At 45.2% G+C, this 27,383-nt stretch overlaps 1 protein-coding gene across 6 annotated transcripts in view; it reads left to right on the top strand.

Annotated features, from left to right (window-relative positions):
• The first annotated feature begins 1,753 nt into the window (after positions 1-1,753).
• The window catches only part of LOC122215720 (signal-regulatory protein beta-1-like), a 59,747-nt gene continuing 34,117 nt past the window's right edge, over positions 1,754-27,383 (top strand). Inside the window, exons 1-6 of one of the 6 annotated variants that reach the window (XM_042931407.1) lie at positions 1,754-1,892; positions 14,733-15,089; positions 17,067-17,387; positions 17,958-18,296; positions 20,740-20,850; positions 21,357-23,626. In XM_042931407.1, coding sequence (XP_042787341.1) covers positions 1,823-1,892; positions 14,733-15,089; positions 17,067-17,387; positions 17,958-18,296; positions 20,740-20,840 — 1,188 coding nt within the window. In that variant the 5' untranslated portion in view covers positions 1,754-1,822 and the 3' untranslated portion in view covers positions 20,841-20,850; positions 21,357-23,626. Of the gene's footprint in view, positions 1,893-1,936; positions 2,137-14,732; positions 15,090-17,066; positions 17,388-17,957; positions 18,297-18,689; positions 19,588-20,739; positions 20,881-21,356; positions 23,627-27,383 lie in introns of those variants that run through there. The other 5 variants (XM_042931408.1, XM_042931409.1, XM_042931410.1 and 2 more) reach the window with 5 other exon arrangements.

Below are 27,383 nucleotides of genomic sequence, written 5' to 3'. Positions count from 1 at the left end.
CAAACTCAGGGTTGATGAAGGAAGGTAGGTTGGGGTGAGCTAGATGGGTTTTGGGTATTAAGGAAGACACTTGTTCTGATGAGCACTGGGGGTTAAATGTAATTAATGAATCACTGAATTCTACTCCTGAAACCAATCTTGCACTGTATGTTAACTAACAAAAATTTAAATAAAACTTTGGAAAAAAAAAACTACCCTGCCCTATAAGTCACAGGGATGAACATATAGCACAGGGAAATACAGTCAACAGTATTGGAATAACATTGTATGGTGACAGATGGTGACCACATTTACCATGGTGAGTGTTGCAAGATGCACAGAATTGTCAAATTAATTACTATGTTGTGCACCTAAAACTAATAGAGCACTGTATGTCAGTTTAATAATACTTTGTTTAAATATTAAAAAATAAAATTTTCCCTGGCATGAAAAACAAAAGAATTGGACCCATAAATAATACATTTTTGGCCAAGTGAGTTTTGTCAAAAGTGCCAAAGCAATTCAATGTGGAAAGGATAGTCTTTTCAACAAATGGTGTTGAAACAATATTCATGTTAAAAGAAGAGGAAGGAAAGAAGAGGAAGAAAAAGGAGGAGGAGGAGGAGGAGAAGAAGGAGGGGGAGGAGGAGGGGGAGGAGGACAAGGACAAGGACGAGGATGAGGAGGACGAGGAGGACAAGGAAAAAAAATGAGAAGAAGAAGGAGCAGGAGAAGAAGGGGAAGAACACGGAAGAGGAGGTGGAGAAGGAGAATCAAGACCGTCTCCTTATAACATACACAAAATTTGGTATTATCTAAAAATATATTAACTTATACAAACATTACTGTAGAATATACACAAAAATACTAAGACAAATTAATATGATCGGGTGGATCATAGACATACATTTAAAGCCTAAGACTATAAAAATTCTATAAGAAACTGTAGGAAAAAACCCAAACCTAAATGTTAATGATCTTGGATTAGAACAGGCATTTTAAAGGGCTCCTGGGTGGCTCAGTCAGTTAAACATCCGACTTTGGCTCAGGTCGGGATGTCTGTAGTTCGCGAGTTTGAGCCCCGCGTCGGGCTCCGTGCTGACAGCTCAGAGCCTGAAGCCTGCTTCAGATTCTGTCTCCCTCTCTCGCTGCTCCTCCCCTGCTCCCACTCTCTCTCTCTCAAAAATAAATAAACATTAAAATTTTTTTTTAAAAAAAAGAGGCATTTTGGGGCGCCTGGGTGGCTCAGTCGGTTGAGCGTCCGACTTCAGCTCAGGTCATGATCTCACAGTTTGTGAGTTCGAGCCCCGTGTCGGGCTCTGTGCTGACAGCTCAGAGCCTGGAGCCTGCTTTGGATTCTGTGTCTCCCTCTCTCTCTGCTCCTCCCCCACTTGCGATCTGTCTCTGTCTCAAAAATAAAAACATTAAAAAAATTTTTTTAAAAAGAGGCATTTTAAGATAAGATGTGAAAAGCACAATTTATAAAAGAAAACATTGCTCCATTTGACTTCAGTAATCTTTACACCCAATTTGGGGCCTCAAGATGAGGGGAGGGCCCACTGGAGGGGGGGGGCAGAGGCCCCATGCAGAAGGGAAGCATTATTTCTACTGGGCTTCTCCACTCTCTCTGAAAAAGAGAAGAGGACCCCTCACCAAGTGAGGCCTTTTCTGCCTGACTTCTATTTCACAATCTAGAAGCAGATTGCTGCCTCACAGCCACGTCACCCCATCATAGGCACTTCCTCTTAATCATGGAAGGAGGCAGGGTTTCCTTTCTACAGAACAGAGGCCAATTCTCCCCAGCACACACATTTGCACACTGCAGAGTCCCCAGGCCTCCACAATGCCGGACCCTGCCTCCCGGCCCCACTCTCCTCCTTACCTGCTGCTGGCTCTGCTGTTGGGAGTTACAGGTAAGCATTGCCTTGGGTACAATCCCCTTTCCCTACCCCTTCAACCTCACCCATGTCCCTGGACATGAAGGGCCTCCAGGTAAGCACAGGTGTGCTACCCAGGGCTGCCACAGAAGACCAAGGACTGGGTGTCATCTGAGAGCAGGAAGTCGGGGATCTGAGCATTTCCTCTATGCATCCATCACCTACAGCTTGTTACCAGAGGCATCCAGACAGTGGAGGCTTCAATCTGTCACAAGGACAAGTTTCTAGGTATTAAATGATCTAATTCTCACAACACCCCTGCCTGATAGCTAGGACTGTACTCCCGATTGGCAGATGGAGAAACTCAGGCAGAGAGAGTTAATGGCCCAATGTCAGCTACCTAAGTCAGTACAGCTGCCGGGATTCACGTCCAGGCCATCCCGCTCCACAGTTCATTCTTTTCACCGTGTTATGCTGCTCGGCTTCTCGGTGGAGGCTAACTAAACAAACATCAGAAAATACAGAGAGGGAAACAGAAGAAGAGGCATCACTTAGCACACTCCGAGGTCTCCAGAGTTCCAGTTCTGCTGTGTGTCCTCCCAAACTTTGGTTAACGATGTGTTGGGTGATTCCTATGCGCCAAATCTTTTACTCGGCTTTTAACATGTATGACAATTTCATGGAATCCTCAAAGTGATCTGTATGCTAGCATGCTGGGCCACACTTCATGTATACTTGGGAATGCACTTGTGTGTGTGTGTGTGTACATGTTTGGGCATGAGGAAGGGTGCACACGTGGGTATGGGATATCTGAAAACGCTTTCTTATCGATTTCCTCACGCCACGTCCACTCTACGTGAAATGTACAGTGAACAGATGTTTGGTTCCCTCTCAGCTCCTCACCCACTTTTTCTACTTCTCTAAAGTACTGCTCACCATCCACCAAGCTCTTAAGACAAGCAAACTTCTCTCTGGGTAGAAGGAGTAGAACTTTGTGCATTACTACCTTGGAAGTCATCCATGCTGGACCGGAATGGGGAGGAAAAGAGGGGGTCCAAGATACAGAGGATCCTGCCTGTATGATCTGCACCTGTAATTATATCCTGATCCCAACCATCTAGTGTCAGCTGATGCCTCCAGGCCTCAGGAAATCTCATGAGTAATCACTTTCCAATTTCCTGAGCACTCACCATGTTCCACACACACTTAGAAACGCTTATGTCTGTTATGTCCTGTGAACTTTGCACGCAAGGTAAACGTTTTCGTCCCCCTGGCTTACAGATAAGAAAAAGGAAGCACAGAAAATCCAAGGTCACTCAGTAGTGAATGGTAGGGCTACAATTGTTTTCTTTTTTAATTTTTAAATTTACATCCAAGTTAGTTAGCATATAGTGCAACAATGATTTCAGGAGTAGATTCCTTAATGTCCCCTTACCCATTTAGCCCATCCGCCATCCCACAATCCCTCCAGCACCCTTATGTTTGTTCTCTATTTATGAGTCTCTTATGTTTTGTCCTCCTCCCTGTTTTTATATTGTTTTTGCTTCCCTTCCCTTATGTTCATCCGTTTTGTATCTTAAATTCCTCATGAGTGAAGTCTTTCTCTAACTAGTTTCGCTTAGCATTGTACTCTCTAGTTCTATCCACATAGCTGCATATGGCAAGATTTCATTCTTTTTGATTGCCGAGTAATACTCTATTGTATGTATGTATATGTAATATGATATCTTCTTTATCCATTCATCTGCTGATGGACATTTGGGCTCTTTCCATACTTTGGCTATTGTTGATAGTGCTGTTATAAAATTGGGGTGCATGTATCCCTTCGAAACAGCACACCTGTATCCCGTGGATAAATGCCTAGTAGTGCAATTGCTGGGTCGTAGGGTTGTTCTATTTTTAGTTTTTTGAGGAACCTCCATACTGTTTTCCAGAGTGGCTGCACCAGTTTGCATTCCCACCAGCAGTGCAAAAGAGATCCTCTTTCTCTGCATCCTCGCCAACATCTGTCGTTGCCTGAGTTGTTAATGTTAGCCATTCTGACAGGTGTAAGGTGGTATCTCATTGTGGTTTTGATTTGTATTTCCCTGATGAGGAGTGATGTGGAGGATTTTTTCATGTGTCTGTTTGCCATCTGGATGTCTTCTTTGGAGAAGTGTCTATTCATGTCTTTTGCCCATTTCTTCACTGGATTATTTGGTTTTTTTTTTTTTGGGTGTTGAGTTTGATAAGTTCTTTATAGATTTTGGATACTAACCCTTTACTTGATATGTCATTTGCAAATATCTTCTCCCATTCCGTCGGTTTCCTTTTAGTTTTGCTGATTGTTTCCTTCACTGTGCAGAAACTTTTTATTTTGATGAGGTCCCATAGTTCATTTTTGCTTTTGTTTCCCTTGCCTCTGGAGATGTATTGAGTAAGAAGTTGCTGTGGACGAGGTCAAAGAGGTTTTTGCTTGTTTTCTCCTCTGGGATTTTGAGGGCTTCCTGTCTTACATTCAGGTCTTTCATCCACTTTGAGTTAATTTTTGTGAATGGTTGTAAGAAAGTGGTCCAGGTTCATTTTTCTGCATGTTGCCGTCCAGTTTTCCCAGCACCATTTGCTGAAGTGACTGTATTCCATTGCATATTCTTTCCTGCTTTATCAAAGATTAGCTGGTCATACGTTTGTGGGTCCATTTCTGGGTTCTCTATTCTGTTCCATTGGTCTGTCTGTTTTTGTGCCAGTACCATACTGTCTTGATGATTACAGCTTTGTAATACATCTTGAAATCTGAGGTTGTGATGCCTCCAGCTTTGGTTTTCTTTTTCAGGATTGCTTTGGCTATTTGGGGTCATTCCTGGTTCCATCCAAATTTTAGGATTGTTTGTTCTAGCTCTGTGAAGACTGCTGGTGTTATTTTGATAGGGATTGCGGTAGGGCTATGGTTTGAACTCAGGCAGTCTGATTCTAGATCTCATGGGTCTAACCATTGCTCTTCTCAAACCCTATGGCCCCACATCAATCCCATGAGATTTCTGCAGATCTGCCAGTGGGTGTAGGGAAGGCGGGGCAGGGGGGGCGGGGGGTTGCAGTGTAAGGAAGAGCGTTTGTAGTTTGCTTCTCTCAGGCTCCTCTTCTTACTGGGCATATGCAAGTGACTGTTTCCCCCATGTCATCTTCGTTAGAAACTCAGTTTCTCATAATTTCCTGAGAAATTCTCCACTGAAAATGGACTTCATGTCTCAGACAGGGGTCGCACTGAGAAACTTGCACATTGAACAAATATTTACTAGACAACTACTTACTAGGTGTCAGAAGCTGCTATGAATTTAAGGCATACTGGTTATTAAAAGAAAAGTAGCTGCCCTCGACGCAGTTATATTGTAGCGGAAGAAAGGACAGGAAACAATAGACATACCAAATAAGTAAATAACAGTATATTAGAAAGTGGTGAGTGTGAGGAAAAAAACATGATAGTGCAGCTGGCTAAGATAATGAGAGACTCTTTAGGGTGGGATGTATTTAAAGAGGCAGCCTGGGTGGGCATCACTGAGAAGGGAGATTTGAGCAAGATTATGAGAAGGTGGGGGTATGGGCCATGTGATCTTCTGGAAGAAAAGCCTTCTTGAACAGCATGGGAACAGCATGTGCACATGCCCTGACCCTCCCGCTCTGTTCAAGGATTTGGGCTTTTACTCTGAGTGAAACGGTTGCCATTGCAAAGTTTTGAAGACACAAGTGGCATGATGCGACATGAGTTTTAACTTATTCTAGGATTTGGTTGAGATTAGACTACCACAGGGCATACATAGAAGGAACTAGAGCATTCAAGAGCTTCCTGCATTCGTACAAACAAGGACATATTGTGTGCACCAGGACTGCAGCCAGGACAGAAAGGGGAAAGAAGTCAGATTGTGGGTGCATGCAGAAGGAGAGGCCACAGGATCTCCTGATACACAGGATTTGGGATGGAAAGAGAGGCTCCCGAGGGTTTGGACCTGAGCATCTGGGAGAATAAAGGTGCCTCAGCTGAGATGTACAAGGACGTGTTGGAAACTGAGTTCAGTTTGGGACGAGTTAACTGTGAGAAGTTTACCTCTATCGAAGTAAAGTGGTGAGTGGCTGGTCAGACATACAAATCCAGAGTTCAAGGGCAAGGCCTGGGCCAGACATGGAAATATGAGGATTACACATACACAGATGGCAGAGTTTACACCTCTCCCTGGCTCCTCTTGACCCTCTAATCCCTCTCACCTCCTCCCTCCCCTGTTCCTTCCATTTCCTTCCCCAAGATGCATGCCTATTTCTTCCCATTTGTCTTAGCAGTTCGGCTTCCTGACCCCAACTTTCCTCTCCAGACTTACAGATCAAACCACCTGATGCTCTTGGCACACCCAAGACTTGCCTGTGATAGCATGCACCCTCCTTAGGAGGCATGGTTGGTTTCAAATTGTGCTAAGTGCAGGCTTTTACCAGCTCACACTCTGTACGAGCGAACCACAACTTTTCTCCCTGAGTAGCTAAGAAATAGAAAAGAACACAGGATGTATGTATGTGTGGTTTCCAGTAGCCCTCTCCTCTGATTTATATGCCTGCCTAGTTTTTAGGACACTTCAAAAGGAAGGAAATATTTTGTATTTCTCTATGTCTCGAGAGATTGGCTAGTCACTTAGGCAGTGAAATCCAACTGTAAAGTCTTGCACTTGAAGTGAAATGAATGCCCCCAAAATGACTGTGTCCCTTCAATGTATAACTCAATGTCCCGACATAGGCCACCTCCCACAACTCTTTTCAGAACACGGAAAAATTTGCAGACTACTATTTCTTTTGTTTAGGTGTTCCCATGGTGCTATGTCCTCCTTCAAGGACATGTTTCTCAAATCTACCAGTCCCTGGAACAATTTTCTTTGTCCTCGGGCCATTTAGTCCAACTCAAAGGCTCTACATGGCGCGATCACCTTCTTTGAAGCCATATTTCTAATTATGCTAAACTACACATCACATAAAATCTACCCTCTCACCATTTTTAAGGGTACAAGCCAGCGGCCTCACATACATTCACAAAGTTGGGAAGTCAGCACCACTGTGCGTTTCAGGAACTTTTTCAACAACCGAAGCAGACACTTTGCATCCATTAAACAAGAATTCTCCATTCCGTCTTCCCCCACAGCCACTGGTAACCTCTGTTCTTATACTTATAGATACTTTTTTGTATCTATGAATCTGTCTCTTCTAGGTGCTTCATGTAAGTGGAATCATTTATGTGTCCTTTTGTATGTGGCATATATCACGTAGAATGACATTTAAGTTCATCCATATCATAGTACATATCAGACTATTAAGACTGAATATAATTCCATTGTATATACCTATCAACATTTTGTGTATGCACTCATCTATGGATAGAAATGAGTTCTTTTTCTGGGGCACCAGAGTGGCTCAGTCAGTTAAGTGTCTGACTCTTGGTTTCGGCTCAGGTCATGATCTCATGGTTTTGTAGGTTCGAGGTCCATGACAGGCACTGTGCTGACAGTGTGGATTAGGATTCTGTTTTAGGATTCTGTGTGTGTCTCTCTCTCTGCCCCCCACCCCACTGGTGATTTCTCTGTCTTTCTCAAAATAAATAAACTTAAAAAAAAATGAGTTTTTTCTCCTTCCTTTCAGTTATTATGAATAATGCTATTATGAACATGGATGTACAAATGTCTGATTACATACCTGTAATTTGGTGGGTATTTACCCAAGATTGGAATATTTGGATCATATGGTAATTCTATATTTAAATTTTCATGAAAAAAACCACTGTTTCCACAGTGGCTGCACCATTTTATATTCCTACCAACCATGTACAAGAGTTTCAATTTCTACAGCTTACTCAATCCTTATTTTCTGATTTTTATTTTCTTGTATTTTGGTTTTGCTTTGTTGTGCTTGATAAAAGCCATTCTCAGGGATGAAGGGGTATCTCATTGTGGTTTGGATTTTCATTTTTCTAATGACTAGTGATGTTCAACATCTTTTCATGTGCTTACTCACCATTTGAATATCTTCTTTGAAGAAATGCCTATTCTAGTCCTAAGTCCTTTTTTTAATTGGGCTGTTCATTATTTAGTTGTTGAATTATAGTTCTTTATATATGCTGGCTATTAATCCTTTCTGAGACACATGCTTTGCAAATATTTTCTCCCATTCTGAGTTCTGTTTCACTTTTGATATTGTCCTTTGCTGCACAAAAGTTTTTTTTTTTTTTTAAGTTTAAGTATTTATTTTAAGAGAGAGAGCATAGGAGCAGGGGAGGGACAGAGAGAGAGGGACAGAAAGACAATCTCAAGCAGGCTCCACATAGCCAGCACAGAACCCTATGTGGGGCTTGAATTCATGAATCATGGGATCATTTCCTGAGTTAGAATCAGACACATAACTGATTAGCTACCCAAGAGCCCCCACACAAAAGTTTTTAATTTTGACGAAGTCCAAGTCATATATATTTTTATTTTGTTATGTGCGCTTTTGGTTTCTATCCAAGAAATCATTGTCATATTGCCTACGTGGCTCAGTCGGTTAAGCATCTGACTTCAGCTCAGGTCATGACCTCGTGGTCTGTGAGTTCGAGCCCTGTCAGGTTCTGTGCTGACAGCTCAGAGACTGGAGCCTGCTTCAGATTCTGTGTCTCCCTCGCTCTCTGCCCCTCCCCTGCTCAGGCTCTGGCTCTCTCTCTCTCTTTCTCAAAAATAAATAAACATTAAAAAAATTAAATTAAAAAATTAAAGAAATCATTTCCAAACCCAACATCATAAATTCTGCCTACAGTTTTGTCTCTGAATTTTATTGATTTAGCTCTTATATTTAGGTCCCTTTACCCAATTTGAGCTTGTTTATCTATATAGAGTAAGGTGAGGGTTCAACTCCTTTGTTTGCATGTGGATATCCAGTTTTCCCAGTGTCTCATGTTGGAAAGATTACTCTTTCCCCCATTGAATGGTCTTGGCACTCTTGTTGAAAATCTTTTGACCATATATCTGAGGGTTTATTTCTAGGCTTTCTATTCTATTTCATTGCTCTATCCCTCTATTCTTTTCAGTACTATAGTACTCTAATTAATATACTACGTAGTAGGTTTTCAAATCAAGAAATGTGAGGTTTCCAACTACACTCTTTTCCAGGATTGTTTGGTGATCTTGGGTCCCTTGAGATTGCATATGAGTTCTAGAATGGGCTTTTCCATTTCTGCAAAAAAAAAAAAAAAAAAAAAAAAAACGCCACGGGGGTTTTGATAACAATTGTATTGAATCTGTGGATCGCTTTAGGTAGTATTGACATCTTAACAATATGAAGTCTTCCAATGCACGAACAGAGGAAGTTTTTCCATTTATTTATGTCTTCCTTCATTTCTTTCAGCAAAAACATTTTACACGTTTTGGTGTACAAGTCTTTCATCCCCATGTGAGACTTTACTCCGAAGCATTTTATACTATTTGATGTTAGTGTAAGTGGAATTATTCTCTAATCCCTTTTGAATTGGTCACCACTCGCTTATAGAAATGCACTTGATTTTTTAGTGTTGATGGGTTTTTTTTTCCAAGATTTTCTTTAAATTCAAGTTAGTGAACATCTAGTGCAGTCTTGGCTTCAGGAGGAGAACCCAGGGATTCATCTCTTACATATGACACCCAATGCTCATCCCAAAAAGTTACCTCCTTACTGTCCATCACTCATTGAGCCCATCTCGCCAACCACCTCCCCTACAGCCACCCTCGGTTTGTTCTCTGTATTTAAGAGTGTCTTGTGGTTTGCCTCCCTGTTTTTATCTCATTTTTCCTTTCCTTCCCCTATGTTCATCTGTTGAGTTTCTCAAATTCCACATATGAGTGCGCTCATTTGGTATCTGTCTTTGTCTGACTTATTCAGCTTGGCATTTTATCCTCTAGTTCCATCCACGTTGTTCCAAATGGCAAGATTTCTTGCTTTTTCTGGCTGCATAGTATTCCATTGTATATACATACTACATCTTCTTTATCCATTCCTCAGTTGATGGACATTTGGGCTCTTTCCATAATTTGGCTATTGTTGATAGCGCTGCTATAAACATTGGAGTTCATGTGCCCCTTCAAATCAGCATTTTTGTATCCTTTGGACAAATATATAGTAGTGCAACTGCTGGCTCATAGGGTAGTTCTATGTTTAATTTTTTTTTTATTTTTAATGTTTGTTTTCGAGAGAGAGAGTGAGCTTGAGCCAGGGGAGGGGCAGAGAGAGGGAGACACAGAATCTGAAGCAGGCTCCAGGCTCTGAGCTGTCAGCGCAGAGCCCAACACGGGGCTCGAACTCACGAGCTGTGAGGTCATGACCTGAGCCGAAGTTGGACACTCAACCAACTGAGCTGCCCAGGCGCCTCTCTATGTTTAATTTTTTGAGGAACCTCCATACTGTTTGCCATGACGGCTGCACCAGTTTGCATTCCCACAAACAGTCCAAGTGTTCCTCTGTGTTGTTTTCCTATTTGTATTTTATTTATCTCTACACTAGTGTTTTTTATTTCCTTCATTCTGCTACCTTCAGGTTTATTTTTCCTCTTCTTTTTCTGATTTCTCAAGGTCCATAGTTGTTAACTGAATTGTGATCTTTCCTCTCTTTAAATGTAGGCATTACAGCCATAAATTTCCCTTTAGAGCTGCTTTCACTGCAGTTTGTAGGTTTTGGCAAGTTGTGTTTCCATTTTCATTCATCTCAAGGTGTTCTCTAAATTCCCTTGTGATTCCTTTTTGCTTAATTTTTGCTTTTTTTAAGAATGAGTTCTTTTATTGCTATAAATTTGAGAATATACTATTTCTTGTTCTGTTGTTGATTTCTAGTTTTATTTCACAAACTGTTTCACCAGTTCACTGCTTGAAAACTCCTTCTTCCAGAGTCCAGTAAATTGCCTGCTTTTCAGCCTGTGTAGCAATGGCTCATACAAAAGTTTTTTTACAGTAACTGGTTTCTGTAATAGTCTGGGGATACATATGTGGTAGACAGAACAATGTCCCCCACAAAGAAGCCCGTTTTATAACACCTAGACCTGTGAATAGTTTTATATGCCAAAAAAGATTTTGCAGAAGTGATTAACTGGAGACTATTAAATGGGGAGATTATCCGAGATTATCAAAGTGGCCCAAATATATTCACAAGAGTCCTTATAAGAATGAGGTAGGGAAGTCAAAATTAAAGAAGGACAGGTGACAAGACAGGCAAGAATTTGGAGTGACTGGAAGATGTGAAACCATGAGAAAAGGATTGTGGGCAGCTTCTAGAATTTGGAAAGACAAAAACCCTAACTCCAGAAGAAATGCAGCTCAGCTGACCCTTGATTTTAACTCAGCAACACCAATTCTGGACTTCTGACCTCAAGAATTGTAAGATAATAAACTTCTGTAGGTTTTGCCATTAAGTTTTAAATAATTCGTTATGGAGCACATTGGTGGTTCAGTAGGTTAAACATCCAACTTCGGCTCAGGTCATGATTTCACGGTTTGTGAGTTTGAGCCCCACGTTGGACTCTGTGCTGACAGCTCAGAGCCTGAAGCCTGCTTCAGATTCTGTGTCTCCCTCGCTCTCTGCCCCTCCCCTGCTTTCACTCTGTCTCTCTCTCAAAAATAAACATTAAAAACCTAAAAAAATAATTTGTTGTAATAGCATTCAGAAACTAAAATAATATGATTATGATTCAGCAAAGTCACAGGGTACAAAATCAATGTACAGAAATTGGCTGCATTTTTATACACCAATAATGAAGCAACAGAAAGAGAAATACAGAAACTGATCCCATTTACAATTTCACCAAGAACCATAAAACACCTAGGAATAAACCTAACCAAAGATGTAAAAGATCTGTATGCTGAAAACTGTAGAAATCTTATGAAGGAAATTGAAGAAGACACAAAGTAATGGAAAAGCATTTTGTGCTCATGGATTGGAAGAATAAATATTGTTAAAATGTTAATACTACCCAAAGCAATCTACACATTCAATGCAATCCCAATCAAAATTGCACTGGCATTCTTCTCTAAGCTAGAACAAACAATCCTACAATTTGTATCGAACTGCAAAAGACCCCAAATAGCAAAAGTAATATTGAAGAAGAAAACCAAAGCGGGAGGCAACACACTCCCAGACTTTAGCCTCTACTACAAAGCTGTAATCATCAAGACAGTACGGTATTGGCACAAAAACAGACACATAGACAAATGGAATAGAATAGAGAACCCAGAACTGGACCACAAATGTACGCCCAACTAATCTTTGACAAAGCAGGAAAGAGCATCCAATGAAGAAAGACAGTCTCTTTAACAAATGGTGTTGGGAGAACTGGACAGCAACATGCAGAAGAAGGAAACTAGACCACTTTGTTACACCATGCACAAAAATAAACTCAAAATGGATGAAAGCCCTGAATGTGAGACAGGAAACCATCAAAACCCTAGAGGAGAAAGCAGGCAACAACCTCTTTGACCTCAGCCGCAGCAATTTCTTATTCAACACATCTCCAAAGGCAAGGGAGTTTAAAGCAAAAATGAACTATTGGGACCTCATCAAGATAAAAAGCTTCTGCACTGCAAAGGAAACAATCATAAAACTAAAAGCAACCGACAGAATGGGAGAAGATATTTGCAAATGACATATTAGATAAAGGGCTAGTATCCAAAATGTATAAAGAACTCAACAAACTCCACACCCAAAAAACAAATAATCCAGTGAAGAAATGGGCAGAAGACATGAATAGACACTTTTCCAAAGAAGACATCCAGATGGCCAAAAGATACATAAAAGATGCTCAACGTCACTCATCATCAGGGAAATACAAATCAAAGCCACACTGAGATACCACCCCACACCAGTCAGAGTGGCTAAAATGAACAAATCAGGAAACTACAGATGCTGGCGAGGATGTGAAGAAATGGGAACCCTCTTGCACTGTTGGTGGGAATGCAAACTGGTGCAGCCGCTCTGGAAAACAGTATGAAGTTTCCTCAAAAAATTAAAAATAGAACTACCCTATGACCCAGCATACAGGGATTGTATTTACCCAAGGGATACAGGAGTGCTGATGCATAGGAGCACAGGTACCCCAATGTTTATAGCAGCATTTTCAACAATAGCCAAAGTATGGAAAGAGCCTAAATGTCCATCAACTGATGAATGGATAAAGAAGATGTGGCTTCTACATACAATGTAATACTACTTGGCAATGAGAAAATGAAATCTGGCCATTTGCAGCAACGTGGATAGAATTGGAAGGTATTATGCTGAGTGAAATAAGTCAGTCAGAGAAGGACAGATATCACATATTTTCACTCATATGTGGATCTTGAGAAACTTAACAGAAGACCATGGGGGAAGGGAGGGGGGAAAAATAGTTATAAACAGAGAGGGAGGGAGACAACTCATAAGAGACTCTTAACTACAGAGAACAAATTGAGGGGGGATGGGGGGATGGGGGAGAGGGGAAAGTGGGGGATGGGCATTGAGGAGGGCACTTGTTGGGATGAGCACTGGGTGTTGTATTAAGCCCAACTGGAACAAACTATATTAAAAAAAATAAAATAATATGATTATGATATAAGAAAAAAACCCACAGATTTTTGAAAGAATATTTTACTTCTCATTTAACTTCATGTTTGTGTGTGTTGAAAGCTCTGCCCATCACTGCCACTCAGTTATCCAGGCTGCTAGAACAGACCCCAGCATGTGCACGTGCTAGTGAAGGAGGGAAGTTGATCCATAGAGGTTCCAGAAGTTAAACACACAGCCCAGAAACTACATCCATCACTTCCGCTCACACACAATGGTCTAAAGAAGTCTCATGGCCCCACCTAATGCAAGAGACCAGAAAGCGTAACACTCCAAGGGGCCAGAACACAGACAAGCAGGATCATTTGGCGAAGCACGACGCTTTCAGAGAGGGCTGGGGCCGTCCGCCTGCCGTGTGCCACATCACTGAATCTCTCTGTGTTTTGCTTTCCTCGTCTGTAACAGGGTCTCGTGTGACAGGCTCGTTGCGAGGGCTACATGCCATGTACACGCAGCGGGCTGGGCTCACGGTGTGCACTCAGTGAAAGCTGTTGTGGATAAATACTTGAGCGGACGGACAGGATCACACAAGGATCATAAGTAGCTGTCTTTGAAGAAATCAGGAGACTATAGATGCTGGAGAGGATGTGGAGAAACAGGAACCCTCTTGCACTGTTGGTGGGAATGCAAATTGGTGCAGCCGCTCTGGAAAGCAGTGTGGAGGTTCCTCAGAAAATTAAAAATAGACCTACCCTATGACCCAGCAATAGCACTGCTAGGAATTTATCCAAGGGATACAGGAGTACTGATGCATAGGGGCACCTGTACCCCAATGTTTATAGCGGCACTCTCAACAATAGCCAAATTATGGAAAGAGCCTAAGTGTCCATCAACTGATGAATGGATAAAGAAATTGTGGTTTATATACACAATGGAATACTACGTGGCAATGAGAAAAAATGAAATATGGCCTTTTGTAGCAACATGGATGGAACTGGAGAGTGTGATGCTAAGTGAAATAAGCCATACAGAGAAAGACAGATACCATATGGTTTCACTCTTATGTGGATCCTGAGAAACATAACAGAAACCCATGGGGGAGGGGAAGGGAAAAAAAAAAAAAAAAAAAGAGGTTAGAGTGGGAGAGAGCCAAAGCATAAGAGACTGTTAAAAACTGAGAACAAACTGAGGGTTGATGGGGGGTGGGAGGGAGGGCAGGGTGGGTGATGGGTATTGAGGAGGGAACCTTTTGGGATGAGCACTGGGTGTTGTATGGAAACCAATTTGACAGTAAATTTCATATATTAAAAAAAAAAAAAATAAGTAGCTGTCTTGTTCTCCCTCCAGGTGTGGCACATGAGATGGAACTGCAGGTGATCCAGCCCGAGAAGTCGGTGTCTGTGGCCGCCGGAGAGACAGCCACTCTGAGCTGCACCCTGACCTCCCTGCTCCCCATTGGGAAGGTCGAGTGGTTCAGGGGCACAGGGTCAGGCCGGGAGTTAATCTTCAGTTCTGTTGGATACCGCCACTCCCCCCGAGTAACAACTGTTACAGACATCACAAAGCGAAGCAACCTGGACTTTTCCATCCGCATCAGTAACATCACCCCAGCAGACACGGGAACCTACTACTGTGTGAAGTTCAGGAAACGGGCTCCGGATGTGGAGTTTAGGTCTGGACCAGGCACCCAGGTCATCGTGAGCGGTGAGTATCGCTCCTTCCCCTGGTTGTGACAACAAGTCAATAAGAATGCCCTCCATCGCTTGGGCAACAGATAAGGATCAGGTGCTTTGGCAGGTGCCCCTGAATGAGCCCCTTCCACGGATCAGGGACGTTGAGGCCCGGAGACGTTGTGCTATTTGCTGAAGACACCATGGCTGATAAACGGTGGGAAAATCTGGAACCTCAGTCTGCAGGCTCCCACCTCTTCCCTTTTCCAATCCTGACCAGCCTTCTGGTTCCAGCGATGAGGGACTAAAAGTCTGGGTGACTTTCCCAGTCACAAGGCCTCACTTCACCCCTGCCTCTGGAGAGACCTCCGCTTAATGTGGCCAGAGTTCTCCTTACTCAGCACTTACTGAGCACCTGGTGTGTGCATTCTGGGCTCTGGGTGCTGTGGACGTAGCAGAGAACAGAACAGCCGAGGACTTTTCTCTCATGAAGCTTACGTTCCCCTCCCTTCCAATGCGGGTAAATGCACCGAGGGCAGAGAGGCGGGGAATGTGCTTCGTTATAACCGTTCAGAAATATCACAGGGAGAAGAGGCACAGCAGCACTGTTGACTCTGCTACCCCTGCTTGGAAGAGATGCCCGATGTAGGTCATTCGCTGGGGGTCTTTTCGAAAAATGCTCCCGTGATACAGGGACTGACTCTTAACGGTAGCAACCGAGTCTCCCTATACCCTCAGACATAGGGAGGAAACAGGGCTTTACCCTGATTGTGAGGGTGTCACGAAAGTTCCCAGTGGGTATGTCCCTTGCCTGGTCACCGCAGCCAGTACCAGTGCCTGGGCTCCCAAACAGGTCTGCCGTCCTGGCTCTGGGACCTCTGAAGACTCATCCCCACATTGGGCTCGGTGTCGTCGTGTGTCTATGACAACACAGCCCCACAGCACCGCTGCAGGGACTGAGTGAGCGAATGCATGTAAGTTGCTTACGACAGGACCTGGCACGCGGTGGCTGTCCCATGAATGCTGGGGACATACCACGGACCCCATCACAAGGCAGGCACGGGCCTGAAGGAGCTGAGGGTCAGGGAGTCAGCCTAGCATCAGGGGCCCGAGACACTCTCAATACAACCAATCACAGCGCTTTGTCCCTCTAGGGGGGTCAGGGCTGCTGGTGTTTTCATGACTTGACTTACTCATGTGACACCTCCTACCTATGTCCTCAGAATGTTTGCTGAGTTTTAGAAAGGAAGTTGAACATTCACAAATACACATATCTGCAATATGTGCCCTCTGACGACTGTTCTAGAAGGTGTTTGGTAACAAGGGACAATTTGGAGACCCCCTATAGGACCTTCTGAAATGCCCTCCCTCTCGCGTCACTGATGTGTGTGTTCCCAGGACACAAAAGGGCTTCTGCCTGCTCCATAGACCGGTGTCTCTGTCCTTGAAATTGATTCACGATTGAAAAATTAACCATCTTTGGCTTTCTCAGCACTCCGTGATCTTGGTGTTCAACCCAACACCGACCCAAGAGAAGAACGCAGATTCAGAAAAACAACCCCTCGTTCCCTCCCTCTCAGACTCAGGGATTGGAGATGAGACCCTACGGAATGTTTGTGGAAAGAGTGAAAACTAGAGTAAATTCACAAATACCTGAAGGGAGAGCTCCAGGTGTAAGTTAAGTTTGGGATAAAGACAGATCCGAGTTTGGTCCTGGAGAAGCATTTTCAGTGTTAAATTCAAAGCAAAACTGCCTGTATTTGCCTCACGTGCCCCTCACTCCCACCCGAGTAGGAGAAAGGACTGCAGTCCCCTCTCACCGGGGGCGCTGGGCTTGGCCACATCCAGGACTGCAGGCGGCTGGCCACCTGGTTCCGGCTCTCCTCGGGGGCCCCCTCCACCCCTGCAGGGCTGGAAAATAATCCGTGAGGGTTCTGCACAGTGTCACTTACCTGTCGTTGCTGAGGATGACCAGAGTCATGCTTACTGCTCGTAAATGCTCCTCTTGTAGCCAAACCCTCTCCCCCCGTGGTGTCGGGCCCCACGGCCAGGGCCACACCTGAGCAGACTGTGAGCTTCACCTGCGAGTCCCACGGCTTCTCCCCCAGAAACGTCACCCTGAAATGGTTCAAAAACGGGAATGAGCTGGCAGCCTCCCAGACCACCGTGGACCCAGAGGGAGACAGCGCTTCCTACAGCATCTTCAGCACAACCACGCTGCCGCTGGCCCCGGGGGACGTTCGCTCCCAGGTCATCTGCGAGGTGGCCCACGTGACCCTGCAGGGGGGCCCTCCTCTTCGTGGGGCTGCCAACTTGTCCGAGACCCTCCGAGGTAGATGCCCGTCACCCCCGGCCCAAGCCCAGCTCCGGCCCCCAAGCCTCCCAGCCTGCCCCTCCCCCACTCCGTGCTCCCAGCCTTCCATCCCCTGGAACCTGCCTCCTGACAGACCCTCCCAACCACTGGGCACCCAGGGGTACCGTCACCTCCTCCTGTTTTGACGGCAGTTCCGGGTGAACACCTACCGTGCTAGGTAGTTCGATTTACTTTCCCAGAGCCACTCCAATTATTGAGCACCTACTGTAATCCAGCCACTGTGTGCTCGGTGATTTCATGGATTTTGCTAGTTATTCGATTCCAAATGCATGCTGGGGGCTCGATTTCACTCATCATTACCCTAATAGGAGCTACCAGTAGGTACCTTGAGCACCTACTGTGTACTGGGCACTGTGCTTAGGGATTTCACTCACATGCAAAGACTACCCTCAGTGTTTGAGCACCAGCTGTATGCCTAGCACTGATCTGGGTGATTCCCTTGCTGCGTGGGGGGAGCTAAGTTCTCGAGCCCCTCCCGGTGACGTGTCTGTTCCATGAGGTCAGAGCTTCTGCTCTGTGCTGTTTCAGTTCCACCCACCTTGGAGGTTGCCCAGCAACCCGTGACAGGGGACCAGGTGAAGGTCATTTGCCAAGTGAAGAAGTTCTACCCCCAGCGCCTACAGCTGACCTGGTTGGAGAACGGACACGTGTCCCGAACAGAAACGGCTTCGACGGCCTCAAACCTCATAGAGAACAAGGATGGGACCTTTAACTGGACGAGCTGGCTCCTGGTGAATTTATCCGTCCACAGGGAAGATGTGGTTTTCACCTGCCAGGTGCAGCAAGACGGGCAGCCCGAGGTCACCAAAACCCATACCCTTGTGGTCTCTGCCCACCAGAAGGACCAGGAAGCCCATACGACCCACGGTGAGTCCGAGATGCCAACTGACCTGGCACTTTAAATTCTATCTTTTCTTTTTTTATGTGAAAAGCAGTCATTCATGCCTATTATAGAATAATCTAGAGGTCTACAGACATAAAGTAGAATTTTGATATGAGCTTCCCTCCCCAAAGCTCGTGCTCCAAGAGTGACCACTGTTAAGATTTTGGTACATAGCTTTTTAGATCTTTTGACATAACCATGCATTAGAGAAGGAAACAACAGAGGGAGGGAGATGATCTTGTCGCTAGCATCTTGCCTCCTGCACCTTCACCTGACAGTAATTATGTCACCACGCCAGGCCAGCCACCTCCTCCTTCTGTTCATTCTCACCTGGGCTTCATATCGATCCTTCTTACACCCTTCTAACCCCTTCTCAGCAAAGGTCTGCACTTGCCACTCTGAAATTCTGGACGGGAACCCTGAGGACAGAGTGTTGAGTCTGGACCAGGCTCCCAGGTGACCATGGGTGCTCACAGCACAAACCACCTTTGTCCCCTGCTTTGGGACAACAGGCCAGCAATAATCATGATTACTCACTGCACATTTACTTGATGCCAATTCCAGTTCATCTCTGATCTGCTACAACCACCCTGGGAGCTTGGAAGTTTACAGAACCGACTCAGAGAGCAATGGGGGACAGATGGAGAAGATGTCCTGCCCTTAGTCCAGGTGATGGGCTAAACCAATCAAGAGAAACCTGAGTCCCTGAGGACAGGGACCACCAGCCTATATGACAAATGTGTTAGAGATAACAGCTGGGCATTGTCCCAAGGACCTATAGGTCCCCTTTCTATGACCAAATTATATCTTATCTCGCTCTTATAATATATGGAGGAGTTTGAGCCATGTTTCCAGGAGTCTTTGTTCCAGAAGACCTTTCAAAGGCCCATTTCCTTCTAACATACCCCATGACACTGTCCTCATTGCTGGGTCAACACTGAGTCACCGAGTGTCCATGACCCTCCCAACTAGGAGAGGAGAGATAGGAAGGGGAGAACAACTTCTCTTAACACTAGAGGTCCTGCCTAACTGTGGCCACTAATGACTCAGTCATGGATGCACATCCAGTTGCAAATGGAGTCCATAATTGTGTGGTCATGTGATTAATGACTTTCGTTTTTCAACAAAACCAATACCATTACACACTTTGTAAAATTAACAGTAACTCCCTACAATCAGTTATAATGGAATGGATAGTTCTCAAAATTTCTTCTGAGACTCTATTTTGTGCACCAAACTTGGTTTTATTTCATCTCTAAATGCTTGGGGGAACTTTCTTGTGAACCACATGGGACTCCACAACTCTTTTATATATATATATATATATATATATATATATATATATATATATATATATACATACATATATGAAGAGAATCTGGATAGATAGGGCTACTCAAATTCTTCATTTCATATTGGATGCTTGTGGCACGTTGTGCTTTGAGGAAGCTGGTCCATTTTCTTGAGTTGTCCAATTTCTACCCATAGAGTTCTCATCATATTACCTTGTTATCGTTTTGCTGTCTGTAGGCTCTGTAGTAATATCCTATTTCTTTCCTGATATTGGAAATATTTATTTTTCCCTTTTTTCATTGTCAGAATTACTAAGAAGTATTTCAATTTTACTAATCTTTTCCACAAACTCTCTTTTGTTTTAGTGATTTTCTCTCTTGCGTATTTTCAATTTCATTAATTTTTCTCCTCTTTTTTTCCCTGTTCTGCTTGATTGGGGTTTATTTTGCTCCCCGTTTTTTGAAATGGGAGCTAGGGTTGCTGACACTAGTCTTTGTTTGAATGCCACACCTGGGTCTCCTGTGCTTGGGGATTCAGTAGCATGGAGCCAGGATACCTGGTGCTGTGTTCTTCCAGACTGCCGGCATCTAGACCATCTGCCTTCGTCTTCCACCTTTCAGAGTCCTCCTATTCTTGGACCGTGTGATTTCCAGGGGTCAGTCTTGACCTGACTTTCCTGAACCAGGAAAGCAGGAAGAGACAAATCAACATCACCTCCTCTGGACTGGCTTGGGTTAGACTTTGGTCTTTGGCCTTGCATTGGGGCTCATACCAGGGCTGTTACTTCTGGTGCTTCCAGTGTGCCTGAACTAGCAAGCTTGCTTGTGTGCTAAGACTGGAAATGGGTATTAGGGTTGTCTGGGTTGGAAGGCTGGATGCCTATGTTGCCGACCCTGCTGTACCAAGATGCACAGCCTCAATCCCTTCCCTCAGGAAGGACCCCCGTTAGCCAGAGAAGGGGTGAGCCAGATGAGGTACTTCAACTCTGAATTCTGCCTTGAGCGTCTCACAGGGAGATTCATTAGCTTCAGAGCATTGATGGGTCCAGGTTCCCTCAGATGGAGTAAGTGGAGGCCCCTGGGAGTGGACTCCTGGATCCCTCTCTGATGCTGCCTCCTGTCCCTTCATTTCCAGATCAAGAACTGTCCACTCCACTCCTGGTGGCTCTCTACCTGGGTCCCAAGCTGTTACTGCTGCTTGTCACTGTCTCAGTCATCTATGTCCACAGGATGTAATGGATTGACTGTGAGTTATGGACAAGGAAGACAGGGCAAGGTCAGTCCAAGAAAGAGCCAGATCAGCAAGAGGGGCAGCCCACAGGTCATACAGGGTCACCGCCCACTTGGAGTAAAGAGCAGGTGAAATAACTCCTTCGATACCCTAAGGGGCCTCAGGAATCCCTCTGGGAGGTTCCAAACTCCCAGGAGGACTCTCAGGTCCTGTAGGAGGTGGGTGGGGTCAAAGGCTGGCAAAGGATGTGCACAGAGGCCTAGGGTTTCTGAGAAGTAAGTGGGCTGACTGAGCAACAGCTGGGTGGAAAACCCTGTGGAGACCATCTCTAGATTATTTGGGCACCAGGTGTCCACATTTAGAGGAATGCTGACAGGTGCCCGCTGGCTGCTCTGAGGACGGCTCCCGCTCTGACCCTCCGTGGGACAGACTGGAGAGGATGGGGAAGGGGGATCAGGACCTAGGGAGGAAGGCTGAGGAGGCACAGTCCATGTCAGGGACCGCCTGTCCTCTCACTACAGGTGACCCAGGAGGAAAATAGCACCGAGGACATAGGAGACACGTGGAGAACATTTCTGGAATGATGAGCAGATAATCAAATGTGAACATGGGTCCACGGCTCCTTCCTTCCTCCCCTGCTACGTGCCATCCTCAGTCTCTGCTGCCTCCTTCCTTCCCTGAGGGGCCCAGCCTAAGATAAGGAACAACTAGAAGCTTCCACAACCCTGCCCCAGATGCCTGCTTCCCCAGAGACCCACCTGCCCACAGTTCCTGCTGCTCCTCTCCCAGTCCGTTGATGCCCCAGAGCTGGTCTTCATACCTGGTCCTGAGCAGGGCAATAGAATGTCTCTGGAGACTGACACATGGATATCCTACTAGAATGTGAGAAACAAGTCACATGTACGCATACCAGGCTCTTATCCTTCTCCTGGGGACGATGGTCATGAAGTACACACTCAAGTCCATGTTCTCACAGGTTATTCCTGCCAACCCTCAGACTTCTAAGCCTTGGTGAGTTCTCCAATGTCTCTCGAATACAAATGAATCCCATCCTGGTTGGAAGAAGAGAAGGGATTCTCCTCCCTCTTTGCCTACATGTCCTTCTACTCAAACCCACAGAGGAATATCTCTTCCTCTCCCTGTGATGGGAACACTACCTCCTCTGTCACCTTCATCCTTCCCGACCTCGTTGCTCATGTACACGTGCTGGCAGTCCAGAAACCTGGACCATTCCCTGATTTCCTTCTTCATATCCCGTGTTCAATTCTGCCTTCATAAAGCTATGTGCAGTGGCAAGATGGTAAATGTTCAACAATCCACGTCTCAGGAGGAAAAAGAAGTCCAATTTGTAGTGCCTGTCCACTTCAGTGGTGTCTACACTCCCAACGTGGCCAATTTCAAGCTGCCAACAGTGGAACAAGTAGCTTGCAAAATTCCTGGAAAGCTCTCAGGAGCGAGGGCAAGCCTCCTCCTGCACACCAGGGAGCTCCACTCAGCACCTGCACACTGCTCGCTCCCGGGCTGCCCCCTGGTCCCGGCCACCAGCATCTCTTCCTGGACCATTGTCGCATCCCTAACAGACTCTCTGGGTTCCGCCACAGTGATCCTATGGAAATGGAGGTCAAATTGTCTCCCTTCTGTGCTTCTTCCCCCTACAGATGTGCATGGCTCGGTCTCTCCCCCTTTCAAGCTCTGCTGATATGTCCCTTTATGAAAAGCACCTTCCAAAAACCACCCCATGTAAAATATCAATTCCACTCTCTCACTCTGCATTCCCACAGCTCATACCTGAATTGAACTACTTCCCTAGAACTTAAGATCAGCCAGCTTGATAAATGGAAACAGTGCTCACTTTGCACAGTGATGCAAGACCAAAACAATGACGGTGCAGCTGAAACCATGAAAAGTGATGCCAGTAATCGGTGGGAAAAGTAATGATTTTTCTGTGATCTTTAGAAACTTTTTTCAACATCTCAGAAACCCTCCAACAGTCAGTTATGAATGTATCAGGACATAAAAAAACAGTAAAACTATTATTCACTTGGTATATGGGCTTTTGAAACATTAGAAACGTTGAAAAGGGAAGAGTTTTATTTGTTTGCAAAGACTTATCAAGAGTAGTTTGCAGAGGGCCTGCCTTCCTCTGATGGCACAGTTTACAACAGAGAGCAAGTGTCTGGATTATCTCCCTCCTTTCTCACTTGGGATCAGCTTCCAACACTCCATCCTTGGCACTTCCGATTCTGTGAAATCTTTACAACATTAATGTGAATATTTGCTGGCATCACTTCCTCCGGGACATTGTCACCCCACCCCACCCCCACTGTCCTCAGTGACGTGGTAAGTTTATCCTCACTCTCCTCCTCTGGCTGCATATCTGGATGCTTGGGAACAGTATCCCGGGCCGCATTCCCATGAAGGTCTCTGTGCCTTCATGAACCCCACTCCCATTGAGTTTGAACTTTACCTCCAGCTTCTTCTCTTCTTGTTTCTCCTGTACCTCTCCAGCTTTATGCCCATTCCCTTCTGCCATTTTTTTCACCTTTGTACGTTATGCAGGTTCATCGGGTGGGGGGGGGGGGCAGACCAGGAGACTACACAACCATCTGCTTTGCTATTGTGGGAAATGCATATCACAACCCTAATTATCCTTGCACCCTGATCTCAGATTTTCATGTCCAGAACTGTGAGAAATTAGTTCCTGTTGTACAAGGCATCCAGTTTATGGTGTTTTCTTATAGTAGCCCAAGCCAAGACAAAATCTAAATAAATTATGGACTTTGCTAAATAATAATGTACCAACATGGGTTCATTAAATTATAGTAAATGTACCATACTACTGTAAGACGTCAATAAGATGGGAAACTGTGTGCAGCTGTATATTGGAACTCTGTATGATTGTCCCAAGTTTTTTCTAAGTGTAAAACTGTTACACAAATTAAGGCCATTAAAAAAAGTCAACATCTTGTCCTCAGCTGGATCTCTGCCTCTCACACCCCTTTGGGGGACATTGCAAGGAAGTGAATAGTGGGGAGATTTTGTTTCGTAACCCAGGTTTTATCTCACTCCAGTTCTTAGGTTCCTTCTCCTCCTTCCTCTGTCCTCTGCCAGAGCTCACTCCAGAGCCAGGCACTCAGAGATCCCAGAAGGAGCTGCTTCTCTGTCCCCATGATAGTCATCCTAAACGTTTCCAAGTGGGAAAGCCCAGGTTAGTCCAGGTGTGCTCAGAGACCTCAGGGCCCCTGGGTGAGTGGGGTAGTTCTAAGGACCTCAATGGGGGGGGGGCACAGTTAATCCATGTGCTGAGGTCAAGGAACAGAGTTGGAAGGGGCTCTGCAGAGCAAGGTGGATGCTGTGATGCACCAGGCCTCAGGAGGTGGCCCTGGGCTGTGACCCTCTTTGAGATGGCCTCAGCTGAGAAGAGCCACCTTGCCCCAGGTCATGCCTGGTAACCTGCCACATCCAGTGGCTCCTCAACATGGGGATATAGAGGCCCAGCCCGCTCACCCCAGCTCAGGACAACTCTGAAATAACATCTTAGTATCAGCACGCACAGGAGATCACCTGAGGTTGTCATTGAGACCTCACTGCAGCTTAGCTTCTTCTAAAAATTCCTACTCCCTTCTCCTCCCTTCCACAGGTTTGATCCTAAAAGTACTCCCTGAAAATGACCTGCTTGTTCATATTCATCTCAACACCTCTTTCCCAGGGAACCCAATGTGGAATAAGAGACTGTGGTCAGTACCAGAAAAGGCAGGGATCCTTTTGTCTCTAGGGGCCAAGCCAGTCATGGAAGGGTGGATTGTTTACACTACCACATACCATATACGATATACCACATAGCACACGATATGTCATACACCATATACTATATACCAAACACTCTGGGTTTGTAGGAGCAATGAGAAACCACAAAACTGTTTATGCAAGAAGGCGTATAATCAGATGTGTGTTGTAGAAGACCACCTTGGAAGAAGGAGAAGGTAGAGCTTACGCTGGGCAAAACAAGATGGGGGTAGCCTATTAGGAAGTAATAGTTTTCATTTGGGCAAGAGATGATGGAGATGGAGAAACAGATTCCACAGGTGTTTAGGAGGTAAAACCAACAGGGCCTCTAGCAGGCAGACAAGAGTGGACAAGTGAGGGTGTAGATAATGGGTCCCTTTTTGGTTTGCCCAAATGTTTGGAGGATGTGCCACATACGGAACAGGATAGAAGGGGTAAGAGAATGTCTGAGTGCAGACTATGAACTCAGTTTGAATATTTGAGCTACACAAATGAAAATTTCAAAGTCAAAGTGTATATAGCCCAATCACCAAAAAGTGTATTCAGGATTGGAACCTTGACTGCATCTATTTGCAAATCCAGTGCTCCTGATTATCAAGGCATTACATACCCCAGTCTCTAAACTCTGAAGAGTTTAGAGTCTGATGGAAGGTGTGAAGTCCCCTGAAGGTTGGAGGAAGGGAGAGATGCTGGAAGCTGGAGGAAAGATGCTCAGTAGGGGCCATGGATGGCTTCCCAGCATGGAATTCGTCATTCCAGGACAATGTGAGAGGATGGTGACATCCCTGGGAGAGGGGAGTCTTGTCATCTCCTATGGGCAGTTTGGGCCTGCTCTGCATGCTCCTCTTGCTCAACCACCCCCCTGAACTTAACATCCTGTAGATCCCTAAGAGGAGACAGGGCTCACAAGGAACCAGTTGCAAAATAGCCCTGGCAGTAAGTGCATGGCAATGGACTCGTGGACATTAAGCGTCATCAGTCTTGTGTGGGCTGAGAGTCTCCGGACACAAGCATTGTGCTTGAGTAGAGCCCGTTCCGGTGTGACATAGAAGCCAACATGCTGGTTCCATCACTTTCTGAAAGCATTTCTTGAGTCTCTCCACTCCCTTCCTCCAGAAGCCCATTCCCCCAATTAAACCAAGTGGAAAACACAGAGATCAACCAAACAGACTATTCCATCCACATCAGTAATGTGTCACCCAAGGATGGGGGCACCTATTACTATGTGAAGTTAACAACAGGGCATCCTGATGTGGCGTAGGTATCTGGTTCAAGCCCCTTGTGTCTGTGAACGGTGAGTACAGCCTGACAACCTCCATCCCTTTGGTTTGTAAAACTAAAATTTTCAAAATCTGAAGCATGTACCAAGTCATCACTGCACACTGGATACTGTGCCCCTTCACCCACAAACAACCCTGTAGGCTGGGATTCTACACATGGGTCTTCTTTTAGTCTGGGTCCTGTGCCCACTCTCGAATGAAGCCATGTGACAGACCATGCCCTTCATGATGACCCAACTACCAAAACATGAACACAGGGCCAGAAAAACTCCAAACTCAAAAGATAGTCAACAGGTTAAACACAACTACATGTGTGCACCGAATGGTCCAAAAAGTTGTTAAACTGAGCCTACAAGTCTGTCTGGCCTTCCTGAGGTTTAGGGACAAACCTGAGCTTAAGAATGTGCAGTGTGTCTTTTTTGGCCTACTTCCTGACTCCAAACATAAATCACAGACACGGTAGCTCCATATAATCCTCTGGATTTGGATGGAATCTCAACATGGAGAAAGGTAGCCCCCAAGCTTAGTATCTCCTGAGACAAAACAAAGGGATCCAAAGGCAGGCAGAACCTCTACAAGCCTGCACAATTCCACTCACTCATTTCTAACTGGAATGTCACTGGGGCCTGGTGATAGCTCCCTGAAGGGTCACCACAACACAGTCAAGACATCGATCCCCACACAGGAAATCCACGCGTGGCTGTGGTCTACTCCTATGGCTTCTGGGGAGCCGAGACACCAGCAGGAAGGTTCTTGTGTGTCACCCGCTCCCAGGTCTCATTTGGATTAGTTGTCCCGGAGGGGTTGAGTCTCTCTCCTAGCACTTGATCTTTCCATGGTCTGCCCTGGTCTACCCTCAGCTCTGCTGTTCTCTGATTCTCTGAGGACAACCAGTGTTTCCTGCTGCTCAATTTGCATTAATTTCGTCAAATACAGTGTCATTAGGGTGTCCATCTGTTCTTCTGGGAAAACTAGCTTTCCTCAGTAATGTTCTCTCCAAGTCCAATCACATTCCATGCCATCCACTGGCCATGGAACATTCACATCTTTCCCTCAAGCTGAAACATGTGGCTTCCCTGCCATTCCCCTGCACTGGGCTGTGGTGTCAGTGTAGGGACCACAACCCAGTCTCCCTGCCTTTGGCTTAGTGTTAGCCTATGTCATACTGTGACTTCCTATGAATTCTACTGAAATATATAACATCTTATAGTATTTAACAATTGTGCCGTTTTTCCTCATTGTTTTTCCTCATTCTACTGCACAGCTGAAAACCCAGTTGCAAAGAGTTCTAGAAGTCGTTAGATCATGATTTCAGAAGCCAGGAATCATAAATGCATAGAGCCTGAAAGTTGGGGTGTCCGACTAGCACGACAGTAAAACACGCTGTGTCTGGTGTGACCCCAGCTTTGCCACTTGTGACCTTGGGCAGATTACTGAACCTCTCCAAATCCTAGTTCCTTCCTATGTAAATTTTACTCAGTC

Source organism: Panthera leo, chromosome A3, assembly GCF_018350215.1.
Source record: "Panthera leo isolate Ple1 chromosome A3, P.leo_Ple1_pat1.1, whole genome shotgun sequence".
In the NCBI taxonomy this organism is placed as follows: domain Eukaryota; kingdom Metazoa; phylum Chordata; class Mammalia; order Carnivora; family Felidae; genus Panthera; species Panthera leo.
This window is presented reverse-complemented; position numbering and strand designations above follow the sequence as displayed.